The 23,911-nt window shown below is 36.0% G+C and overlaps 1 protein-coding gene across 1 annotated transcript; it reads left to right on the top strand.

Moving 5' to 3' along the window:
- Nucleotides 1-492: 492 nt before the first annotated feature.
- LOC113228142 (trypsin CFT-1-like) lies at nucleotides 493-23,848 on the top strand. Its single transcript, XM_026461328.1, has 8 exons — nucleotides 493-613; nucleotides 5,210-5,295; nucleotides 16,425-16,486; nucleotides 16,787-16,929; nucleotides 18,632-18,688; nucleotides 20,310-20,457; nucleotides 21,853-22,007; nucleotides 23,734-23,848. Exons 1-8 carry the CDS (start codon nucleotides 593-595, stop codon nucleotides 23,827-23,829), a joined length of 768 nt encoding a protein of 255 aa, XP_026317113.1. The 5' UTR covers nucleotides 493-592; the 3' UTR covers nucleotides 23,830-23,848.
- The last annotated feature ends 63 nt before the right edge of the window (nucleotides 23,849-23,911 follow it).

The following is a 23,911-nucleotide window of genomic DNA, read 5'->3' as shown; positions in this document are numbered from 1 at the left end:
TTTAGCGCGGACCCGACGTCCATATAATTGTAAGTCAATGATTTTACTATATATATTTTTCAAAGTGATGGATTCGACACTTTCACTGTTATACGGAATCAAGCAAAGCCATTTGAAGTTGTATCGACTCTTACATTGTAATCATTGACTTACAAATAAATGGACGACGGGTCTAATACAAAAACCACGAAAAAAATGTCCCAAGTCAACCTATTCGAAATTTAAATTGTTATGTCATCGCAGTATCGCGCTGTCCGTAGAACAAATGAAGACTAAGGCGGAGTGTCGCGCTCTGTATACGATTTTAGCGCCTTACAAGTGCGGACACTTTTTAGCGCGGACCCGACGTCCATATAATTGTAAGTCAATGATTGTAATGATAAATAGCTGTCGTTAGCGGGAAAATCCAATAATCGACTTCGCCTAGCGATAGCTATTATCATAATCATTCGTAGCAGTGTTAAAGATTAAACTCCCATTTTTTTTTTATCCAGTGTCCGGCACTCAAGGAGATAAGATACAATTTGTGGATCTCAATAAGATTGCACCGATCGACAGTCGCATCGTAGGAGGGGACCCGGCCATTATTCAAATGTTCCCATTTGCTGTACAGGTTTGTAGTAACCAACGTATTTTGTGTCTAGAATGAAAACAGGTATTTATTATATACAGAAATTGGTACATGTTTGTCTACTTCCTTTGACACTGTGCTAAAAATTATACTTAAAATAAGAAAGTAGGTCAGAAACGAATTTTGTTTTTACTTAATATTCGGAAAAATTTGTTATAATAAATAATTTATTTACTCAGTTTTATATACGTAAAGTAAGCAGATTAAAATATGTAATACATTTAATATTCATCAGCGAATAATAAAATGACTAAACAAGTATGGTTACACGTCAATCCTCCGCCCCAATTCCTTAACTCAGTACGCCAAACTCCGAAAAACACGATGACGCCTCAGACGGCTCCATCCGTGTAAAAAATTTTACAATCATCAGTTAGTAATAGAATGACTAAACAGGTTTGGTTACTTAGTAACGGATACACGTCACTCCGCATCCTATATACCTAAACACCTGGTTATATATCTTAGTTAAAACTTTAATTTAAACACACAATTCAAAGTACGGATTATGCTGTAGAGTAAACTTTTTTTTTTTTTTTTTTATAATAGTAAGTGACGGGACGAACAAGTCGTGAGCCTGGTGGTAAGCTACACGCATGCCCATAACAGTTGCAGTGCCACCAAGAGCTTTAAATTACAAAGATCTTGGGGGCACTGCCTCTGCGCCCGTCACCCTGAGACATAAGTTGACAAGTCTCATGTGCCTGTAATTTCACCAGCACCCTTACCCTTCACAACCGGAACACAGTAATGTGACCATTACAGCTTGGCGGTAGAAACAGGTAAGGTGGCAGTACTTCCCTGGACGAACCTTTTCACAAGGAGCTCTACTGCTACTAAAACTAATGGAATCATCTCACCAATGGTTGAGTGCTGATTATTTCTTGTTGAAAAACGTGACTCTACAATTAATCAGCACAAAGACGCATTATTACATTATAAACAGTGAAACTGAAAGAGTTAAATCTCATTACTAGAAGTTTCAATTAAGAATCAATGATCATGTGGTAAAAACAAATAAAGTATTTTTCAGGTACAATTTCGATAACAAAGTTGTTAAATTTCGTTTCCTCAGGAGCGGGATCCTTACTAGAAAGTTAGTCATATTGATTTAGTTGAGTTTAATTATATACATCAAACAGATTTTTACATTAGAAATAAAAATTACTACTTATGTTTACTGTCATTCAAAGTAATTTATGTGTTTATTTAATCATGACATTTCAATAATGAATCACATATCAATAATTTACAAATGGCAGACCTAATGCCATAAGGTATTATCTACCAGTAAACCACTAGGACAAACAGGAAAAAAAGTAGGTGTTACCATTAAAACAAAAATTAAAAAATAATACCATAAGTCAAAATGTGATGGTTAATTTATACGGTATAAAATAAACATAATATAGCACAGAAACATACTTAATATACATAATTATGCCTAGTCTTGCCATAAATATTGTAATAAAGAAAAAAAATATTATTTTAACTGCAAGTAACATTTATTACTTTTATAGTGTGTTAGTTTAATACATAAGTATACAACAATTAAAAATATAAAAAGCTTATTCGAAGTGGTCTCCATTGGCTGCAATACAGTCCTTTAAACGTTGAGGCCAGTTATCAATAGAAGCACGCACTCTTTCCATGGGAAAATTCTTCACTGCCAATCGTATAGATTGTTTTAGGGACTCTAAATTATCATAGCGTTTAGAGCAAGCTGTACTCTCTAAATCTGACCATAAATCATAATCCAGCGGATTAAGATCGGGACTAGACGACGGCCAGTCTTCAGCTCTGATGAAGTCCGAAACGTTCGCTTCCAACCAAGACTGCGTGGACCGAGCTTTATGACCCGGCGCCGAGTCTTGCTGGAAGGACCATACTTGGTTATTGAACATGGTGATGTTAAGGGGCTTAACTACCTTCTCAAGAATGGTATCTTGATACACTTGTGCCGATGTTTTGATACCTTTTTCACAAAAATATGGCTCAGTCACTCCTTCATAGCTAACACCCCACCAAACCATCACTGAAGTCGGATAATGTCCACGTTGCACTCTGTTGACTAATTGGGAAGCTTCCTTAGAGCTTTGAGCATAAATACGGTCATTTTGTTTGTTAAAATGTTGCTCAATTGTAAAAATTTTCTTATCCGTAAACAAAATTTTCTTTTAACTCCCTTTGCTTTCGATTTTACCACCCTATTCTTCTTTCAATTATCAGTTAAGAAATGACCAGTGCGTCTCTTATAGGCTGCAAGTCCTAAGTCATCTTTTAAAATACGCGACATGGTTCTAGGTGCTATCTTCATTTCCCGAGATAAAATCTTTTGCTTTCGGACAGGATTTCTTCGAATTCTTGCCCTTACTGCTTTGACCACCTTTTTCGTACGAACACTACGTGGACGGCCAGATCTTTTTCTGTCACAAACAGAGGAAGTCTCATTGTACCTATTAATAGCCCGGTACACAAACATTTTACTAATACCAACTGTATGGAGGTTTTAAAAATTGCATTTGGCTCCATACCTACTTTGTGCAATGCAATCACAGCGATTCGGTTCTCTTTATCACCCCACTCCATTTTAATATCGCAATATATTGTACGCAATACAATGTATTGGCGCCAAATTGAGAAAACACAATGAACAATCGTATAAAAATGACAGATTCGAAATTCAAATGTAATATTTTTTTATTTTTAAGTGTAACAGTATTTATGGCCAGACTAAGTATAGTAAACAAACAATACATACATAAATATACATAATATATATAATGCTTTCCAACAAGGATATAACAATGTTGTATTTCAATAGAACACAGAATAATTGAAATATCGAACTGAAATTTATTCCAGGTGCAGTACACATGTTACATTTAAAAATGGAATTCGATCTCGTTCATATGAACACGGCGAGCACGTTTGCACCGGTCACACAGCTGATAAAACAATCGATCTATTGAAGAGGAAGATCGATAATCGTGTAATCTTGCGAAATGATCCGGTCGAATGGCCACTTCGCTCATGCGATCTAACGCCGCCCGTTGGATTACTTTTTATGGGTTTACGTTAAGTCGTTGGTTTATGCCAACAAGCCAACAGCGTCAAATGAGATCAGGAATCAAACGTGTAACCTTACGTCAAATTGCCAGCGTTTCTGCCGTGTTCTATTCTATGTGTGGAAGAGTGGTGAAAACTAGTCTCCGAAGAATTGAACGCTGCAAAACGTACTCGCGATGGTCGTACGAATCAGATCGAATTCCATTCTTAAATGTAACATGGGTACAGCACGTGGAATAAATTTCATCTCGATATCTTTATTATCCTGTGTTTTAATTAAATTCAAAATTGCTGTTTATGTCAGTGTCGCGTTTGAAGAGCTGGCTTTCGGTAGGCGTCTAAATAAATAAAACGACAGAATCGTTAAGCTCGACACACACTTTATTTAAATTGAGGTTTCGTAATGCCCATACTAAAATGTTCAGACACTTCCCTGTAGTAAGGCACTTCCCTGAGTCTTCAGGCACTAGCGAGGGGGCCGATAGTGCGACCAGGGTTGGGTCCGAAGTCCAGTTGCCCAGAGTCCGTGCGAATGCGGCAGCACCAGTCTAAAGGGATTCGTGGCCCGGAACGTGGACCCCAATAACGGGGAATTTAGATTTTTTTAAAAGTGTACTAAAGAACATTTCGAACAATTTTATATTTTAAATAAAATTAACGACCGTACGGCGCGGAGCTCGGTTAAAATGACAGGGATTAAAGAAGCACGTACTGTTCTTCCCGAGGTCCGTGATTGTATATAACATATCGACTGTGAACTGGCAACCGGTACTATCTCAATTTTAACAATTTTACAGGTGCAGAAAAGAATTGTTTGCGTCATTTATATAGCATCTGGTTAGAAGTTAGTACAAGTTGAATGAAGTCGATTCTGGCGCCAAAATTAAATGTATTTGAGATGGAATTTCTTTCAACACTGCGGAGTATGAAATAATATAAAGTGATACCTATTAAAAACTGAAATTTTTAGAAAATTGAGATAGTACGGGTTGCCAGTTCACAGTCGATATTGAAAAACCCGATATATAATGAACATATTGTATTTAATATGCAAGTACCCACAGCAACATTATGCATTGTCTTGATCGGGAAGATTCTTAAAAAGATAATTGCGCACATGCGCTTTAAAAGTCTATAGAGATGATGTATTCTTGATCTGCAATGCAAAGTTACTACTCTATATTTTTCTCTGATGACGAAACGCCATGAGTGTGATGTCTGTTCCTACCGTTGATGATACTTATGAGTAAACTTCTATTTATAAAAAATAGGTTTAAACTATAATATTTTCTAATTAGGTTGTTCTTCTATTAGACTTCAAGTGTAATTTGCTTAGTTATGAAATAAAGATATTTATAATTGTGGTCTATTTAGAAAAAGCGTACCTATTCTAAAATGCAAACTTTTAATTTACCCTATGTAAATTCTTATTGTTTAGAGATATTGAGTTGAGAGAAACGGAAGCCTCTCAATATATTCGACGTGTGTAACGTGTGTATAATTTTACAGATAATTGCGAGAGGGTCTCCAGTATGTGCAGGAACACTGCTCACAGTACAAAACGTTCTTTCCGCAGCGCAATGCTTCTTTGAAGGGTAAGTGAGATCAGACTAACTGTAGAGTCTATTATCAGAAAAGAAGTCGACTATCAACAGTCGCTCGAAATTCAAATGATCAGACCTACCAGGCAGCTTGGTCGCGTAAGGGCTCGTTCCCATTATGTCGTGACAACAGAGAGTCGTACAGTTTAAAGTGTCGTAGCTTGTATATTTAAATGAAGGTGTTCACATATAGTACAACACGATTGACTGTCGTTAACGACTTTTTTGACATTACGTTATAACAGACTGTCGCGACAATGGGAAGAGCTAGAACGACAGTCGTCTGACGATAAATAAAACTTCGCGATAAAAATGCCAGATAATCGCAGCTTCGAACGATTCTGTCGTGCAAACGACAAGGCGGCTGCCGTGAACCGATAAATTTTCGTCACAAGCTAGTGGGAACAGCTAGACACGACGGTCGTTCAATGATAAAATAAATGTCCACGACACAGTCACGGCAGATAGTCGTGATATGGGAACAGGCTAGACGCGACAGTCGTCCAACGATAAATAATACGTTAGGACATAATGGGAACGCGTCCTTAGGAGTTTATTAATTTAATATCAATGTTACTTTTTAATGTTAATAAAGAAAGTAATTTTTAAAGGGCCACAATTTTCAAACCTAATACGCATTGCAAAATGAAATTAAATGCATACAGACCATTTAAAAAAATCTACTTTAAACGCTCAACATAAACTTGAAGATCTTGATAATCTCAGTACAGAGTACTAAAAAAAACCTCAAAATACGTGGAATTACATCTATTTGCCATGTTTTATTGAAATCTGTTACCGGAAAGTGCGCAATCCCGGATTCATTCCTTAGTTCGCCACTATACGGGACTTACACAGGAGATAATACCTACATACAAAAAAAAACATACAGTCGAATTGAGAACCTCCTCCTTTTTTGAACTCGGTTAAAAAATGGGCATTCAGTTACACGATTTTGATTGATGATAACGAGTTTATGACATATAATTTTTAAACTACGTATGTGATTAAACTGACAAAGCACAAGTGTATTCTAAAGTTGCGTTAGATATTTTTTCTACTCCTCTAGTTTAATATGTCTCTCCCCACTGGAATGTCTCATAGAGTGGACGTGCTTTAAGAGAACTCTGTCAAAATTTAGCCATTATTTGAAATAAATAAAATAATTATATAGAATATTTATATTGAAAGTCAACGGTGCTACCAGGAGTGCATAACATCGAGACAGTGCGAAGTCTTCACATGTGAGTAGGAGTGAACCTATTTCTAACATCAACTAAATCAGTGAAAAAATCGCTTTTATAGACCTATATTTTGTCTCTTCTAAACTGGGTCTATCTCGCTCACATTGAACGAGCCGCCGCCTATCGGAATTACAAACGGAAGCGCAGACGCATATAACTGTCTTGCTCTAACACGGACGTTCCACTCTAACAAGCTCCGCCCACCTGTGGACATCATTTGTCACCGGACTTTGCCGTCGGTTCATTTAGGCCTACAAACTAATTTATAAATTGTTTCCTCAACGAAATGACACTTCAAAGAAGCCCAATGAAGCTCCATGGCAAGGAAAACAGCCTAAAAAGCTTTAACTCTGACCCACTACTTAATCAAACAACATCGAATAATGAAAACAACGATAATTCATTCTCTGGGAGGAGAAATACAAAGCGTAAAATCGAAAACTCGCCGGAAAAATCGTATCCAATTCTCTCAGAACTGCAACTCTTGTTCGATAAGTTTGAAAGTCGACAAAACGCAAAAATTGAGCAAATGATCACTAATATAAACCATGTAAAAACTCAGAATGAAGAACTTCAACAATCAATCGAATTTATTTCGAAAAAGTATGATGAATTTGTGACACAGATTGACGACCTGCGACAGGAGAATCTAAGTTATAAAAAGAGAATTACAGATTTGGAGAGCAAAATGGAAGGTATGGAACGCAATCAAAGAGCCTGCACTATGGAAGTTAAAAATATTCCACCACAACCATCAGAAAATCCTGAGATGCTCTGTACAATAGTTAAGAGTATTGGTGACACGATAGGGTACTCCATCAATGACTCGGAAATAACTGAAGTTTACCGACAGAGAACAAAACAAGGAAGTAATGGTCACCTTATTGTCCGTCTCAAGTCAATCATCTTAAAGGACCAATTTATTAAAAAATGTAGACAGTTTAACAGAGAAAGTGGAATGAATAAAAGACCTAAACTAAATACTTCGCATATTAACCTACCTATGATTCCGAACCCACATTTACCAATATACATAGATGAATCTCTTACCGGGAAAACTAGGAGACTGCGATTCTTGGCTAAAGAATTTGCCACCAGAAATGGGTACTATGGGGCTTGGACTGCGTATGGCAAAGTATATCTTCGGAAGACAGAAAAATCTCCGACCATCCGAATTGATGATGAAGAGGATTTACAGAAACTATGCAGAATTTGACTAGTAATTCCTAAACATTTGCTTGCTACTGGTTTTATTATTATATGTAAACATACACATACTCTAAAGCGACACACACTTACACAATTGTCTTATACACTCATACATACCTACTATTCAAACATTTTTAACAATAATCAATATATCCTATCACATTATAACACAAACAAACTAACTCACATGTACATTACAAATATACACAAAACAAACATTCACAGCTTCAAAATCAAAATGAAAATAAATAATCGTCATACCATGTTAGATCACTCTCCTCCTTACGAAATTATTACCCTGCGGTGTAAATATGTACCATTATACATATTCGGTATACATCATTTCATAATAAATACATGTTTACAAATTATTGCATCAGCAAGTCTTGACTCCAAAATATCATTATACTAAAATTCGATAAGTCCCACGACGCTTTACATTGCATTGATAATTTTTCTATAGCAAACTCGTACATTCTCCCTAGCATTGATAATTTTCCAATAAAAAAAAAGCACGGTACATCCTACTTAAATATAACACACCAAAATATCAGAAGCATTACTGCAAATCTAGATAACTTTTTAACATTAATACACAGAACAAATATATTCTGGGACGTCATCATACTATCAGAATGTTGGTTACCTAAAACAGACAGTATACCTAATGTTCAAAATTATAATTATTATTCCACCATCCACAATCGCACGCAAAATGAGGGAGTCGTCGTATATGTCAATAGTACGATAAATGTAAGAGTTGAAGAACCTGACATTTCCGACTGTAATTGTCTTGCTTTGAAATTAAATTTGGATGTACTAATTATTGCAATATATAGACCGTGGGGTATATCCGATCCAACTAAATTTATTGACTCTCTTAGTAAATTTCTATATCAAAATTCAAACATAAAAAATATAATATTGATAGGTGACATCAATATTGACATAATTGATAACAATGAAATTTCCAGTAAATATTTAGATACATTATGTATACATGGAATGCTGCCAGCTTTTAACTACCCCACTCACAACAAAACGTGCTTAGACCACATAATAATTAAATCCAAATTACAAGCTTTCTGTTATGTATCAGAAACATCTATTACTGATCATAATTCTACCTATATAATTTTAGAAACTAATACTCAAATGCACAAACAATCCCACAAGACAACATCCCGTATCAACTATGAAAAACTTGAAATTGCACTGAAATCAAGTGATATAAACTCTATCTACTCGTTATCCGACGCCAATGTAGCCACATCTTTCCTAGTTAACACTCTTAGCAACGCAATCCTGATGAATACATTAAAAATCAAAATTTCAAACCGTAAAAAAATTTACAAACCGTGGATAACACCGGGAATACTCAGATGCATGAGGAACCGAGACAACATGAATAAAAAATTAAAACAAAATGTAAACAACACAGTACTAAAAATAACATATAAAAGATACAGAAACTTCTGCAATGAGTTAATTAAAAGACTTAAAAGAGAACATAATAAATTCGAAATCTCTAATGCAGCTAAAAACGGGAACAAAAAGTTGTGGAGTGCAATTTCAACAGCTACAAATATCAATAAAAACAAGTTAAGCTCAGCGGAACTACTTTCGACTGACCCTGTTGTTTCAATTAATAATATTAATAATTATTTTGTACAGATTGGTAAAGAATATTCAGATAAAGTTCCAATGTCTCCTATATCCTACAATATGAATAATGCTTTTAAATCACACTCTAAGTCACTGGTACTGTTGGACACTGACTGTGCCGAGATAGAGTCCATTATACAGAACCTTAAATCTGATGGCTCGGTTGGTAGAGACAACATATCGGGGGCGGTCCTAAAAAAATATAGAGACATACTTACTAAACCAATTACATACATTTGCAATTTAGCCTTAACCACTGGTACTTTCCCTGACGTTCTGAAATTAGCTGAAATTCTTCCGATACACAAGAGTGGTGACAGGGACTGTGTAACGAACTATAGACCTATTTCCATCCTTCCTAGCATCTCAAAAATTTTCGAAAAAGTCATCAATAAACGTTTCACGAACTATTTAGATAAAAACAATTTAATATCGAGTTCTCAATATGGGTTCAGGTCAGGTCGCTCAACCAACCTAGCAATTCATGAACTGACAAATTATATAGTTACTAATCTCGACGCAAAAAATAAGGTAATCGTAATTTTCCTGGACCTAGCAAAAGCATTCGACACAGTCTCAGTTCCACTCTTGCTGCAAAAACTAGAACGCCTGGGAGTGAGGGGCTTACAACTCAAACTATTCCAGAGTTATCTGACTGACAGATATCAGAGAGTAAGGATTAATCAGAATTTCAGTGACGACCTCCCCATCCAATACGGTGTTCCTCAGGGAAGTGTGATGGGACCAACCCTCTTCCTAACGTATATGAATGATCTCTGTGATCTAGATCTCGGGGAAGGCCGGATTATCTCATTTGCAGATGATACTGCTCTCCTATTTAAAGGAGATACTTGGGAAGAGGTTTATGGGAAGGCCCAAAAGGGATTTGATGCAGTGTCTAACTGGTTAAGGCACAATAAACTTACCCTTAATACAAATAAAACAAAGTACCTTACCTTCAGAGCTAGAAAGTTACCCACTACTGAACATGAGACGTTTAACATTATAGCCCATTCTCATCATCAGTCCTTTGTTCCCTGTACATGTCCTACAATTTCAAGATCTTCCTCTATCAAGTACCTGGGTGTTATCATTGATGATACATTGAGTTTCCATGAACATATTAATGCCCTGTCAGTTAGAGTCCGTAAGCTTACATATATTTTTAGAAACTTAAGACATGTGAGTGATCCCAAGATTGTCAGGATGGTTTATCTGGCACTTTGCCAATCAATTTTGACATACTGCATCACAATATGGGGTGGAGCATCAGCTTCAACATTACTTCCACTTGAGAGAGCCCAGAGGCTAATTCTGAAAGTGAGTCTCTTCCTTCCACGGTTGTATCCTACTACTGAGCTATACCAACGTTGTAAAGTCTTAACGGTACGTCAATTGTTTATTTTACACACGATTCTGCTCAAACACTCCAAACTGAAATTTGATCCTACAAACAACAACAGAAGAAGGAAACACACGGTCTGCCCTTCAGTAATTTACAGGACCAAACTTGCAGGAAAATTTTTCTGTTTCCTAGGGAACTACTTATATAACAAACTCAATAACATTCTAGCTTTTTACTCAGTAACAAGAATAGAATGTAGGAATAAAATCACAAACTGGTTATTAAATCTAAATTATCAATCCACAGAAAACTTATTACAAACTGTTTGATCTCGATTATATAAAAATTGCTGCTGAAACACGTACACACACACACACACACACACACACACTCAAACACACACATACTCACACACACACACACACACACAAACACGCCAACGCCAGGACGCACTAGCACATCATCACACATTTAATCATACCTAGTCTTCTTGGTTATTAGTCTCGTTAAAAATGTTCTTTTATTTCTTTGTTATTATTGTTTTTATTTTTTATCTGTTCTTTTCCTCAGTATAATTATAAATGATCAACATATCATGTTACACTATAACTATTAAATTAAACCTGTAGTTTTCAGTCGGGTGAGAGCCTGGAGTTCTGTCACACAGGTTAATTCCTAGTATAGACTCCAGCCTCTTACAAAGGTATCTTAATTAGATTCTTTTATTAAGTCTAAATTCATTATGTTGTGTATAAATAAGGATCACCTTTGTAAGAAGAAATAAATAAAGATTATTATTATTAGTCTATTATAATTTCATAAACGATATCACAAAGGCGCTCTTTTTAGTTTTGTACCAAAATTCTATTGAATGATGAACTGAAAAATTTCATTGTACTTACACAGGACTTTAATGGGTTTTAAAAAAAGTGTGTCGTGTTTTTGCTAATTAAAATATCAAATAAGACGCTACGCAAACGCTCTGCTGCCTCCTGATTGGTTAAATTGGCTTAAAGGTCTCGCAATCGGGCCATAAACCTTTATAAAAAAAAGATTGGTATATAAGAGGTACTTGGTCAATGTTTTGTAGCGTTTGTATCGCTTTCGTTTGAGTTTGTTGTGGATTGTTAACAAAATAATCTTTAAACATTGGTAGTGCTTCATTTTCATTATTTCAATTACCTCGTATTAAAAGTATTGTATGCAAGCATTAGATAATTAGGTCTTGAAATCTCGTACCTATTACTTAGGTCTAGTACCGTGTTTAAGGCCACGAGGTTTTGCCGTGCCGAGTGCGTACATATCAAACTTTTCAGTTCAATAGCGAGTACCATAGATAGAATAGAATTTTGGTTCAGAATTAAAATGAGCGCCTTTGTAATACGTTTTATGGAATTATAATTAATAGATACAGACATTAACAGAGTACAGGAGTAGAAAAAATACTATTTCAAAAAAAAATAGTTATTTTTTAATTTTTGCGGTGGGTACGTAAGAAACAAAGGAAGTTTAACACAGTATTTGATAGAGAGGATCCTGATTGTGTTACTACCGTTTTGCAATCTCCACAGATTATATACTAAGGTCCGTTGCACTTAGAATATTTCCATGTCCATATGACTAGGATAAAAGAATGACTTTATGCTATACATATGGACATGACTCAGGCCTTTGATAACATAGAGCACAGCATATTAACAGAAAAAATGTTCCATTATGGAATCAGAGGTAACGTTCAAAATATATCATATTTGACTAATAGAAAACAACGAATCGAACTAAATCAGATAAACATTTTGACAGGGGTTGAAGAAAAATAAGTGTCAGGGTGGAAAAATGTAGAGCGCGGAGTGCCTCAGGGAAGTGTGTTGGGACCTCTACTATTTTTGTGCTACTAAATGACATGCCTAGATATAGTACAAACCCAATGGTTCTTTTTGCTGATGACTGCACCGTAATGATAGACTGTAAGAATGGCTACGACTATGAATATAATATTAATAAATCTCTAATTGACATAATTAAATGGATGAATCACAATAGACTAGAAATTTATTTAAGTAAAACCAAAATTATGCACTTCAGCCAAAGAAAAGCGACACCAAATTTTAACATAAGCTATAACCACCACAGCGTAGAAAAAGTCAAAGTGCATAAATTTCTGGGACTACACATGGACAGTAATATGACTTGGGAGAGTGACTCTATACACGTGTGTAATAAATTGTATAAATTCTCATTTGCTCTCTACAGACTTTCCAAAATCAACAATCGTCATAGTGTCATGTTGGCATACCATGGTTTTGTGGAATCGACTCTACGGTACGGAGTAATTTTCTGGGAAAACGCTTCGTATAGGGAAATCGTTTTACGAGCTCAAAAGCGATGTTTACGATCTATTTGCGGCCTTAGATCTACTGACAGCTGTCGACAACTCTTTAAAAGGTTAAAAGTGCTAACGTTCCCAAGTTTGTACATACTGGAATCATGTAAATTTTTAAAATCTAACCCCGAACTTTACATGGAAAAACGGTCGTTCTGGGATTTAATCTACGCTCTAGAAATCCTCAAATGTTCACCACTGGCACCATCTCTTGTAAAACAGCTCTTAAAAAAAAGCGCCCTTAAACTCTGCAACAAACTGCCACAAAGGTTAAAAATCCTATCCTTGGATATGTTCAGGAGGGAATTGTCAAGGCTATTGATTAAAAAATGCTATTACACGGTTGTTGAATATTTGAATGACAATATAGTGTGAATTATAGTACATATACTTTTAATTGAATATTACATAATAGAATTAATTTGAAATTTGTTTTGACATTGTATAGTATTGACATTGTAATGTACAATTTAATATTTCATAAATTAAGATTAGATTGGACATAAATTTTCGTATGCTTCTGTAAGAGGTGCATCATGGCTGTGCTAAATAAGACTGTATACCCTATCATGCAATGACCTATGATGACGGATAAATATATTGATTGATTGACTTTTTAAAAAAAAAGTTCAAAAGCCTCAATACTCCCGAGACTGAAAACGTCAATCTCGAGTCTCGAAAATGCCAAAGACTGAATGTTTAACATAATGTTAAGACTGATATTAGATTTTTTTTAAAGATTTCCAAATAGATTAAGCTGTTTTGTATTTATGTATTGGTATAGAATTAATATCAGTGATTAAGATTTAGGTGAATCTAACACTGCCATTTAATTTTTGAAATCCTCCCGGCGCATGTATTCCCTCCCCTCTATAACATCGGGTTCTTCAAACGTAGTGTGAAGAAGCATTTGGCCAGACCGGCAAAATGATAGTGACGGAGTGAAGATATTTGTGTTTTCCATCCGTTACTCTCATCTCTGGACTGTATTCGCACTTTTCATCAGGCGCGGTGCAGTCATTTTGCCGAGTCACAATAAAAAAAAAAAAAGAAAAAAATAAAATAAATAAACTTATTAATTTAATATTATTAATATTGATATAAATAAAATCAGATATAATATTGCTATTATTAATTGTCATTCACCTGGGTCACGGCATTTGTTGTCTGCATATTTTGCACTTCAATTAACATTCTAGAAGTATTTGGCTGTACTGTTGGCTGTAGAGTAAACAAGTATTCTTGCAATACATATTGGTCGAGCCTAGGCCAACGCGAGCGCAGCAAATTGATATACAGCTAGTGCTGCTGTCTACACGCTCGACAAGTTTGAAAAAGAGCATTACAAACGGCCATTGTAGATGAGTTTTGTGTAGCTGCCCACACGTTAGTCGGTGTCAGTTATCATTTACATTGAAACTATATGGATGATGTACAAGTTATTGCAGCTGCTGCTATTTATTATTGGGCGCCTATAATTATTACGTCAATGCATCTAAAATATTGTATATGATGTTTGATATGTCAGTAGGGAAAAATCGGAAACGAATGGATGGTTTTAAGGAACTGAGAATGCCTAGCAATGTCTCTTATTTACTCAAGATTGAATATAAAATTATTTACCAATAAATACGACGATGGAATTGAATAATCATGTAATCTAGTTACATTCAAAGTTCTATTAAAATTTTACTCTTCAAAATGGAGCGAACAAATGAAGGTGATATTTGATCCAATGTTTATGTTCGGCAATCCTAAAATTTCCAACCACTCTTTCTTTCTTTTTCATTTGTAGATAAACTTTTAAAATAAAAATAATAATAATGAAAAAATAAAAACCTCGTAGTGAATTGTTTTAATAACAGAATATCAATAATATGTCTGCTTACAAGAACAACACTAACTCAAAATAATCGTTATCAACAATCTTCAAAATATACTAACAAACAGGCAATCTAAAGTAACCAAAGCAAAATTCGGCAAGACTAATGAATAGACTACTTAAATGAGTCTAATTACATGAGATATTTGGGCTATTGTATGATTTATTATTATTCTTTATCTTATTATTCTTATTATTATTATAGACAAAAAAAACACATGCCGGTGTAATGTAACATTCGGTTGATTTCCGCCTTTTCTACTGCTGCACCCCAATGCCGCAGCGACGCATTTTAATCAATACTTAATTGTTCTCACTGTTAATATTTTTGTCCAAATTTATTACAATTCATAAATAAATAATTCAATAAAACATTTGGCCAAACATTGGTTATGACATTTGATGTACTTCCCTTGGACAACCGGACACGGATGTCAAAGGGTACTCCAAAAATGGTAAAATGAGGACAGTTGGTATTTAAGATGACCTTACGTATTTTCGATTCCCGTGTTTGACATAAATCAATGTAGTGCTATCTCTTTTGTCTTACGACGGCACGCAATAGTAAAACAAAGACAGTAAAATGTTCATGTTTTCAACGTCTAAATGCGTTATATACATATAACGTCTGACTTATATATGTCAATATAACATGTCCTTTGGTTTCCATAGTCTAAGGGTTTTTTTCTAGCGACACCGACTGCTAACGTCAACACCGACACGCGGGGCATTATATATCATTGTAGATTGAATAGCACGGACAAAGAATTACTAGCGCCCTAAATACAGTCCATCTATAGCCGCGTGTCTCGACTTCCTTACGCCACATTTTCTATCATTGTAGATTGAATAACACACGCAGAACACCGAACACCGAGATTCCCGGAATGAAAGTACGAGTTGGAGTTCCACATTCCTGTACTAACCATGTTATTACTTGCTTTGACGGTGAAGAAAAACGCTGGTGACAGAAACGAATAAACTCATCGCAAACGAATGCTTTTTAGTAGCAGTACAGTTCCTTGTGAAATATTTCGTCCAGGGAAGCACTGCCACCTTACCTATTTCTGCCGCCACGCGGTAATGTGAGCATGACTGCGTTTCGATTCTGAAGGGCACATAGGATTCATCAACTTATCGGTAACGGGCGCAATGGTAGTGCCCCTCAAATCTTTGTGATTTATAGCTCTGAGTGACACAACTGTCATAGACAGGGGTGTCGTTCACCACCAAGCGCATGACGTGTTCGTCCCGTCAGTTGTATCATAAAAAAATGCTAGTCCGTAACCCGCTTCGGGGCAATGTGATGAGCATAAACCTTCTCCTAAAACAAGACTTAATATGTTCCAAGTGGGATTTGTACGTCCCGATAATGTTATTAATTTCTTGTTTCAGAAACCAACTAATTGGCACCAATCATTTGAATGTACGTGCTGGAACCGTTAACAATAATTCTGGTACAATTTTTTTTTTAAATACAATTAAACGTAATTTCTTTTGATTTAATTATTCATATAAAGATCGCACACTTAGAAAAAATCCTTCGATCGCGCTGGATTCGAACCAGTGTCTTCTAGCAAACCGTGCTAGATGCTGTGCCAACTAAGCCACGGAACGACCAGCGGACCGTACGAATTTTTCTATGTGCTTATTGCAGATCTTTGGTTTTGTTTTTTACCGATTTTTTTACCGTAGCGCCATCTGTGAGAAATCTTGTCCTGATTTTTTAAATTAACGAATAATATGTTTGTCCACAGGCGGGACAAGTATCCCAGTATTACGTCTAGCTGTACATGAGCGATATAACAATCCCCTACGTGATAATGACATCGCCGTCTTGCGAACTTCTACACAGTTCACTCTGGGCACCACAATCGGTGTAGCCTTTATACCCTATCAGGTAATTTGGTACTGCAGAACATGATTATATAATATTGCAATGTAAAAATAATTTTAGTTATATCAGAAGACAGTCACATATTGACATTGAGAAAAACTATACCTACCTTGTTCCCGCTCCACGAGCGAAAATGACCTTGATCAAAATGCGGGCTAATGTTCATACTATTGCATATTATCATAGTGGACCTATTTTTGGACACGGGACCTTCTATGTGGCCTTGTATTTAAAGCCATAAAGGCTTTGAAGTATCATCGAACTCGGTATCCTTTGAATAAGTCGTGCGGGATAGTCCTAGAGTCGTATTCTAGAATTCTACTCAATACTCAAGTCAGGATTGCAATTAAAACGCAAGCACTGGAAATACGACCCTAATGGCAGGGACTTGAGTATGATTTCGAGTGCTTTAAACCATACTGAAATCCTGACTTGAGCATTGTGTAGAGTTCTGGAATACGACCCTTAGAGCACATAACACGGGATACTGCCTTTTAGTAGCAGTAGAGCGCCGTAATGTGAGCATGACTGCGTTTTGGTTCTGAAGGGTAAGGGTGCCGGTAAAATTATAGGCACATGGGACTTGTCAACTTTGTCTCAGGGTGATAGGCGCAATGGCAGTGCCCCTCAGATCTTTGTGATTTTAAGTTTTGGGTGGTGGTCACGGACAGGCGTGTCTCTTACCACCAGTTGCATGATTTGTTCGTCCCGTCACTTGATATCATAAAAAAAATTCGGCAGGCGGGCAAATGTTCATACTATTGCATGTTTCTAATGTGGCCTTGTATTTAAAACCATTATTGTTCCGGAATTTGAAGTAGCAACTTACTCAATACCCTTTTGAAAGAGACGTGGGGGGGATGTCTTAGTCTTAGAACGTATAACACGGGATACCATATTTATTTCTCAAACAAAACTGTCTGCCTTGTTTTTTTTTAAATATCAAGTGACGGTATGAACAAGTCGTGCGCCTGATGGTAAGCTAAATAACAATTGCAGTGTCCTCAGAGCTTTAAATCGCAAAGATCTGAAGGGCACTGCCACTGCGCCCGTCACCCTGAGACATAAGTTGATATGTCTCATGTGCCTGTAATTTCACCAACACCCTTACCAAAACCGTAACACAGTAATGCTGACATTACTGCTTGGCGGCAGAAATAGGTAAGGTGGCAGTAAGTACTTCCCTGGACGAACTCTTTCACAAGGAGTTCTACTGCTACTATTTTACTACTAATTATTAATACAAAGATCGAACACTCAGAAAAAATTCCTTCGATCTGGCCAGATTCGAACCGACGTCTTCTAGCATACCCTGCCAGACGCTATACCAATCAATAATAATAATAATAACGCATATTTCTCCCGGTCCGGGAATCGAACCTGGGACCTTTGAGTGGTAGTCCAGCATGGTAACCGTTCGGCCACCGAGGCAGTTACTAGTAAATGGGACAGTATGGGGAAATCCGAAACCATAGACGATACAAGGAAACTGTCTTAGGAACCATTAAGTCTTTTTTTGTGAAAACAATTTTGGCATAGTCAATTTTTTGTTCGTAAAGTGACTTGTTCATAAAATGAATAAAATTTAATAAATTTTGTTTAGTGCTAATAGACTCAGTTTCATGAAGGGATTATTTCATTATGTGGAATGAAAAAAATCGGTTTGAGACATAAATCATATCCAAATTATATCTGAAAATTTCAGAATGATGTCTTGCCTGATAATAGTCCAGTGATACAAATTGGATGGGGAGCCACGTCGGTAAGTTGATCAGTTTTTGTATTTGGTGTATGAAGTCACAATTGATACTCTGCCGCCGTTAGTTGAAAGGGCGCATCTGATATTTTTGCAAAAATATGTTATCCATACTGCCGTAATAAGTAAAAAAGTCTAATCTGTCATTATTTTTATTTTTTCCTAAGTGGATAAGGTATGAGTTACCGCAAGAGAACAGTAGATATTTTTTTAATTTCATTTCTTTAAACATTATTTTCTCGGTTTTGAGTTTTTTTCATAAGTGCACTTTCAACTAACGACGGCAGTGATTACGTTTATACTATTTGCTTTTCACGTGTTACATATATTACTTACATAATTATAAGATCAAAATTTAAATATTTATATATCGGAGTTAAGGCCGGAAGGGGAGACGTCGAAGGAAACACCCTCAACGCAGATTGAGTTAGGAATTACTTGATAATCGGCTCATTCACTCTTTGTTATCAATTAGTTAACTAAAGTTAACTGATTGCAATTAGTAATTTTATGCATTTTTATATAAGATAATTTTTTTAAGAGATGGTTAAGGTTAAACCGGATTCTAAACATCACGCGGCAAGTTCAGAAAGAGCGAGGCGATACGTCTTCACTGTCAGATATTATGTTTGTAATAGATTTATTGTTTTTCAAATTATATGCCCTCACTAGTCACACACTTATGCATTCGCTGGACCCATTGTGAAAAGCAGTGAGACCAGTCTTACGTAAAGACCTCTTCAATGGCTTCGTGGAACGCACTCCCCGCCGCTACCGGGCCTGTAAATTGGATACTTCTAAGATTATCTTTGATTTTTGTAAATAAAAAGAAGTCGAATTATTTCTAACACTCTGACAAGCAGGTGCTTACATACCAATCTGCAGTTACTGTCCTTTGGTCTTCAAGCGCTACAGTAGTGTAATGTCCCGAGTTGCCGAAGAAAGAAGCAACAATTTTCTTACCAATCCTCCGACTTTTCTTAACTTTCGTCAGCAAATCTTCAAAAGGAAAGACCCACTCTGCGGACTGGCTTTTTCTTTCCGGTTCAAAGCAGTACACCCAGGTTTGGTCACCTGTCACGATATTATACACAGCCAATGATTGTCCTCCATAAACTTTTTTATCATTTTGCGGCACCACTCTATACGCAGTCGTTTCTGCTATTCCGCAGAATCATGCGGTATCCATCGAGTGCAAAGTTTCCGAACCTTCAGATACACATGCAATATTTTTCGCACCTGGCTCACTCCAATATAGTACAAATTTGCTGACAAGTAATTTTTTTGTCAGTTTCAATCAGTTGTTGGCCGACTTTTACGTACATCGTCATGGAGATGATCCACATTTCAATTCACCGAACCACCAATACACGGAGCTCCGACATAGGGCTTCATCACCAAATGCCAATTGAACTCTCTGTCAACTCTCTTGTTGACTTAAGCCTCGTTATTACTTATAAAATCGTATTTACGCTTACAACTCATGGCACAACGTGTTAACGATGGACAACAATATTCGAGATCTGCATTATTTAATTCAATAGTTAAAAACACAAACAGTCTCAAAGTTGCTAACCTACCTTGCTTACCTACTGCATTTTATTAATCCCAATATTTTATACTCTAGGTGAATTCGACACAAATGTCGCCTGTTCTGAGGCATGTGGTTGTGATGAAGATAAACCGGGCAATTTGCGCTTCGAGGTACCAACAACTCGGAGCGGGGTATGTTATCAATGACAACATGATGTGCGCTGGTAGGCTAGATATCGGAGGTGAGTGCCGTCTGGTGCCCAATGGTTCGGCCCTTATTTACACTTAGATACTTTCAAATTTCTTTGAGTCTATACGACAAACTAGCTCCTTGTAAATATAATACACAGTAAAACATCAACCGAAACCAAACCAAAGAGAAAGAAACACGCCTAGACCAGACTTGTTTTTTGTGGCAATAGACAATATATTCACTAATTTAGTTACATCAGTTATTTAGATTTCCAATTACGCGGAAAACTATTGTTTCCGTTTGGTACAGTCAAGAGCACAACAAGCTTGACACATTGTACTTTGGACTATTTTTATAGTAAGCGGCATAGAGTTGGATTTAAGTCTTAAGTGTCAAGCTTGACGTGCTCTTGCCCCTGTACGGGTATAATGTTGTTTTTTTAATAATTCAAATTTTATTGTTAGGCGACAGTTGGTTAGGAAATGAAACTATTTTTCCGGATTTAAATCGCGTATACATATTTGTTTTTAATATGATAATTATGTATAATAAATAATAATTAATATACGCGATTTAAATCCGGAAAAATAGTTTCATTTCCTATGTGTAACAATGGCGAAAACCTAAACTCAGTGGTTGGTTTTTAAAATGTTTATTTTGTAATAGTCCTCGAAGTTTACTGATCTGGCCCAAAACGCAAACTTGTGTTTACTAAAGTTGCGGTCAGACTTTCGTCGCTCAGTGAATCATGAGACTGTCCCCCACACTCAAATCATTTAGTTCTATGTAAATATTATTCATTTTGTATGATAAAAAGTTTTTTATTAAATTTGACCAACTTCTGCTGTCTCAATTTTTCTTCCCATAAAATGAAATCGCATTTATAAGGAACTGAGTCTACTAGCATTAAAAAAAATTACTCAATTTTATTCATTTTGTCTGAAAAATATTTTTTTAAATTGGACCAACTTCGGCAGTCCCGACTTTTTTATCCCATAAAATGAAATGACCCCGTCATGAAATTGAGTCGGTTAGCACTAAAAACAAATTTTGATAAATTTTATTCATTTTTATGGACACCTCACGCTTGACCAAAAAATTTACTTTTTTTTATAATAGTTACGGGTTTCGTAATGGTGACGGGATGAACAAGTCGTGCGCTTGATGGTAAGCTACTCGCCTGTCCATAACAGTTACAGTGCCACTCAGAGCTCTACTGTTACTCGCCAAAATTGTTTTCACAAAAAAATTATTTAATGAGGAATCATTAAATAATTAGGAATAAGACACTTTCCTTGTATCTTGGTTGCAGATTTCCCCATACAGTCCCATTTAAAAAAACACTCTGTATATATATATTTTACATATAACTAAATTCAGGCATTCAGACATACACGAGCCCTATTAAAGACAAACGTGTTCATGTTTAAAAAATGTGTTCCAGGTGCGGGTGCTTGCCATGGCGATGTTGGCGGTCCAGTGTTGTTCAACGCCAATATTGTGGTAGGAATTATGTCATGGGGACATGAATGCGGACACCCACAATACCCCAGCGTGAACGTGCGTTTGGCCAGATATAGTAACTGGCTTAATACTACGGTCAGTTTAATAAAAATGTCTTAATTAACACTTTCGCCTTACAATTTTTACAGAGCAGCAAATACAAAATTATAGGTGTGGATATAAAGAGACACAAACACAGAATATAAAAGAAGGCGTACCAAATTTATTAAGAAATTCTGTTTCCTAAACTAGTCAATAGATTGTATCTTAGAAGGTCGTGTTCAGTTAGGCGTAACAAATACATTATTTTATATATATTTATATAAATAAATACATTATTATACCTTTACATAAAATCAAATCTTCAGTCAAAACAAATCAAAATAAAGTGTAAACATAAGTGAGTATATACGGTTATGGTATTACAAATAGTGAAGCTATGCGTGTAATAAATAAATTCTAAAAGGTGTAATTCTAATACAGAGTAAGGTAAACAAGAGAAAAGAAATGAAGATACACTATCTTCATGATGTGTATGTAAACAGTGTGTGAGTGTATGTGGTGTGTGTGTGTGTGTATGTGTGTGTGTGTGTGTGTAAGTGTGTGTGTGTAAGTGTGTGTGTATGTGTGTGTGTATTTTCGCGCGATTGTGTGTGTGTAGGCATAGATTAATTCAATTCAAATTAAATTAATTCAAATTCAAATTTGAATCAAAAGTAAATTTCATAATTTTATATAATTTAATAATTATAATCTAGTAGTACTTCAGTAGTCGTGTAATCTAGAGTTCTTCAAAAAGCGTGTTTACAGGGTTCTCAAAGGTTGGCAACGCATTGACAGCTCATCAAGTGGCTCGTCCGCTCGTTTGTCTCCTTCTTTACATAAAAAAAAACTGTTTATTTCCAAAGGTGGTCTTGTGGTGTTCGTTTTGACATACAAATTTCTTTCAGACGTCGATTAGGTTGCGGTGGAGGAACTAGATGATGCTCTCTCAGTATGGATCTAAGCACAAGAAGCTGTCTGACTGTAAGAACTTGATTCTCAGTATTGAGTTGCGTAGTGGGGTATCTGAAGAGTCGCTTGGATATTTATTACTTTTAGGACAACTCTCTGTGCCCGCTCCAGCTCTAGAAATCTTGTCTTTGCAGCACCGGTCCTGTTGGAAATACCGTAATTGATTACCGACTGGCATAAGGTTAGGTATACCATGCTTTAAGTGGATAAATCCGCAGAGTCACGTAGCTGTTTGAATACATACGTAAGTTTTGTTACTTTGGAGATTAGAGACGTTAATTGAGTATACCAATTCAGATGATCATCAATCTGTACTTCCAAATATTTGACGTGAGTCGCACGATTGTTCTTGTAATAGTTGCAATGGTGCACTCTTTGGTCGGCACAGGTGTGTGCTATTATAAAGTATGTGGTTGGTGGTTTCGAGACAGTTGTGATCGAAAAAGGAATAAAGTACATTTTAGTCATATTTATTGTTAGGTATTTCGAATTGAGCCATTGCTTTACTATCCGTACGGAACACTCTGCTCGTTCCTTTACCTCTGACCAAGAATGTCCATGCACAATGATGGTGGTGTCATCTGCATAGGTAGACATTTGAGAATTTTGAAGTGTCAGTTTGCCGAGTTCATTTACATAGACTAAAAAGAGTGTAGGTCCCAGAACACTTCCCTGAGGTACGCCACATGTAATATACTCGGCATCACTGACGTGAGAAGCTCTTTTAACGCATGTTTTTCTATTACTGTGATAGTCTTAAAAGAGGTCAATAAGTTTTATATTTTATAGAACGAATTTTTTTTTACAGGTGACAAACATCAACGGGAGTTCATCTGTGAGTGAATCGAGAATAATTCTATTGTTCACACTCATCTGTGCAATGCTCCACTGGCAGTCACGCTAGGCAAAACTTAATATGTACCCATATCATTATCTATATGTCCCATTTTACAAGTTTTTATATGTTGTTTGATTTTTACATTTTA

The sequence above is a fragment of the Hyposmocoma kahamanoa genome, unplaced genomic scaffold, assembly GCF_003589595.1.
Source record: "Hyposmocoma kahamanoa isolate Upper Pololo Valley unplaced genomic scaffold, ASM358959v1 224, whole genome shotgun sequence".
Classification (NCBI taxonomy): Eukaryota; Metazoa; Arthropoda; class Insecta; order Lepidoptera; family Cosmopterigidae; genus Hyposmocoma; species Hyposmocoma kahamanoa.
This window is presented reverse-complemented; position numbering and strand designations above follow the sequence as displayed.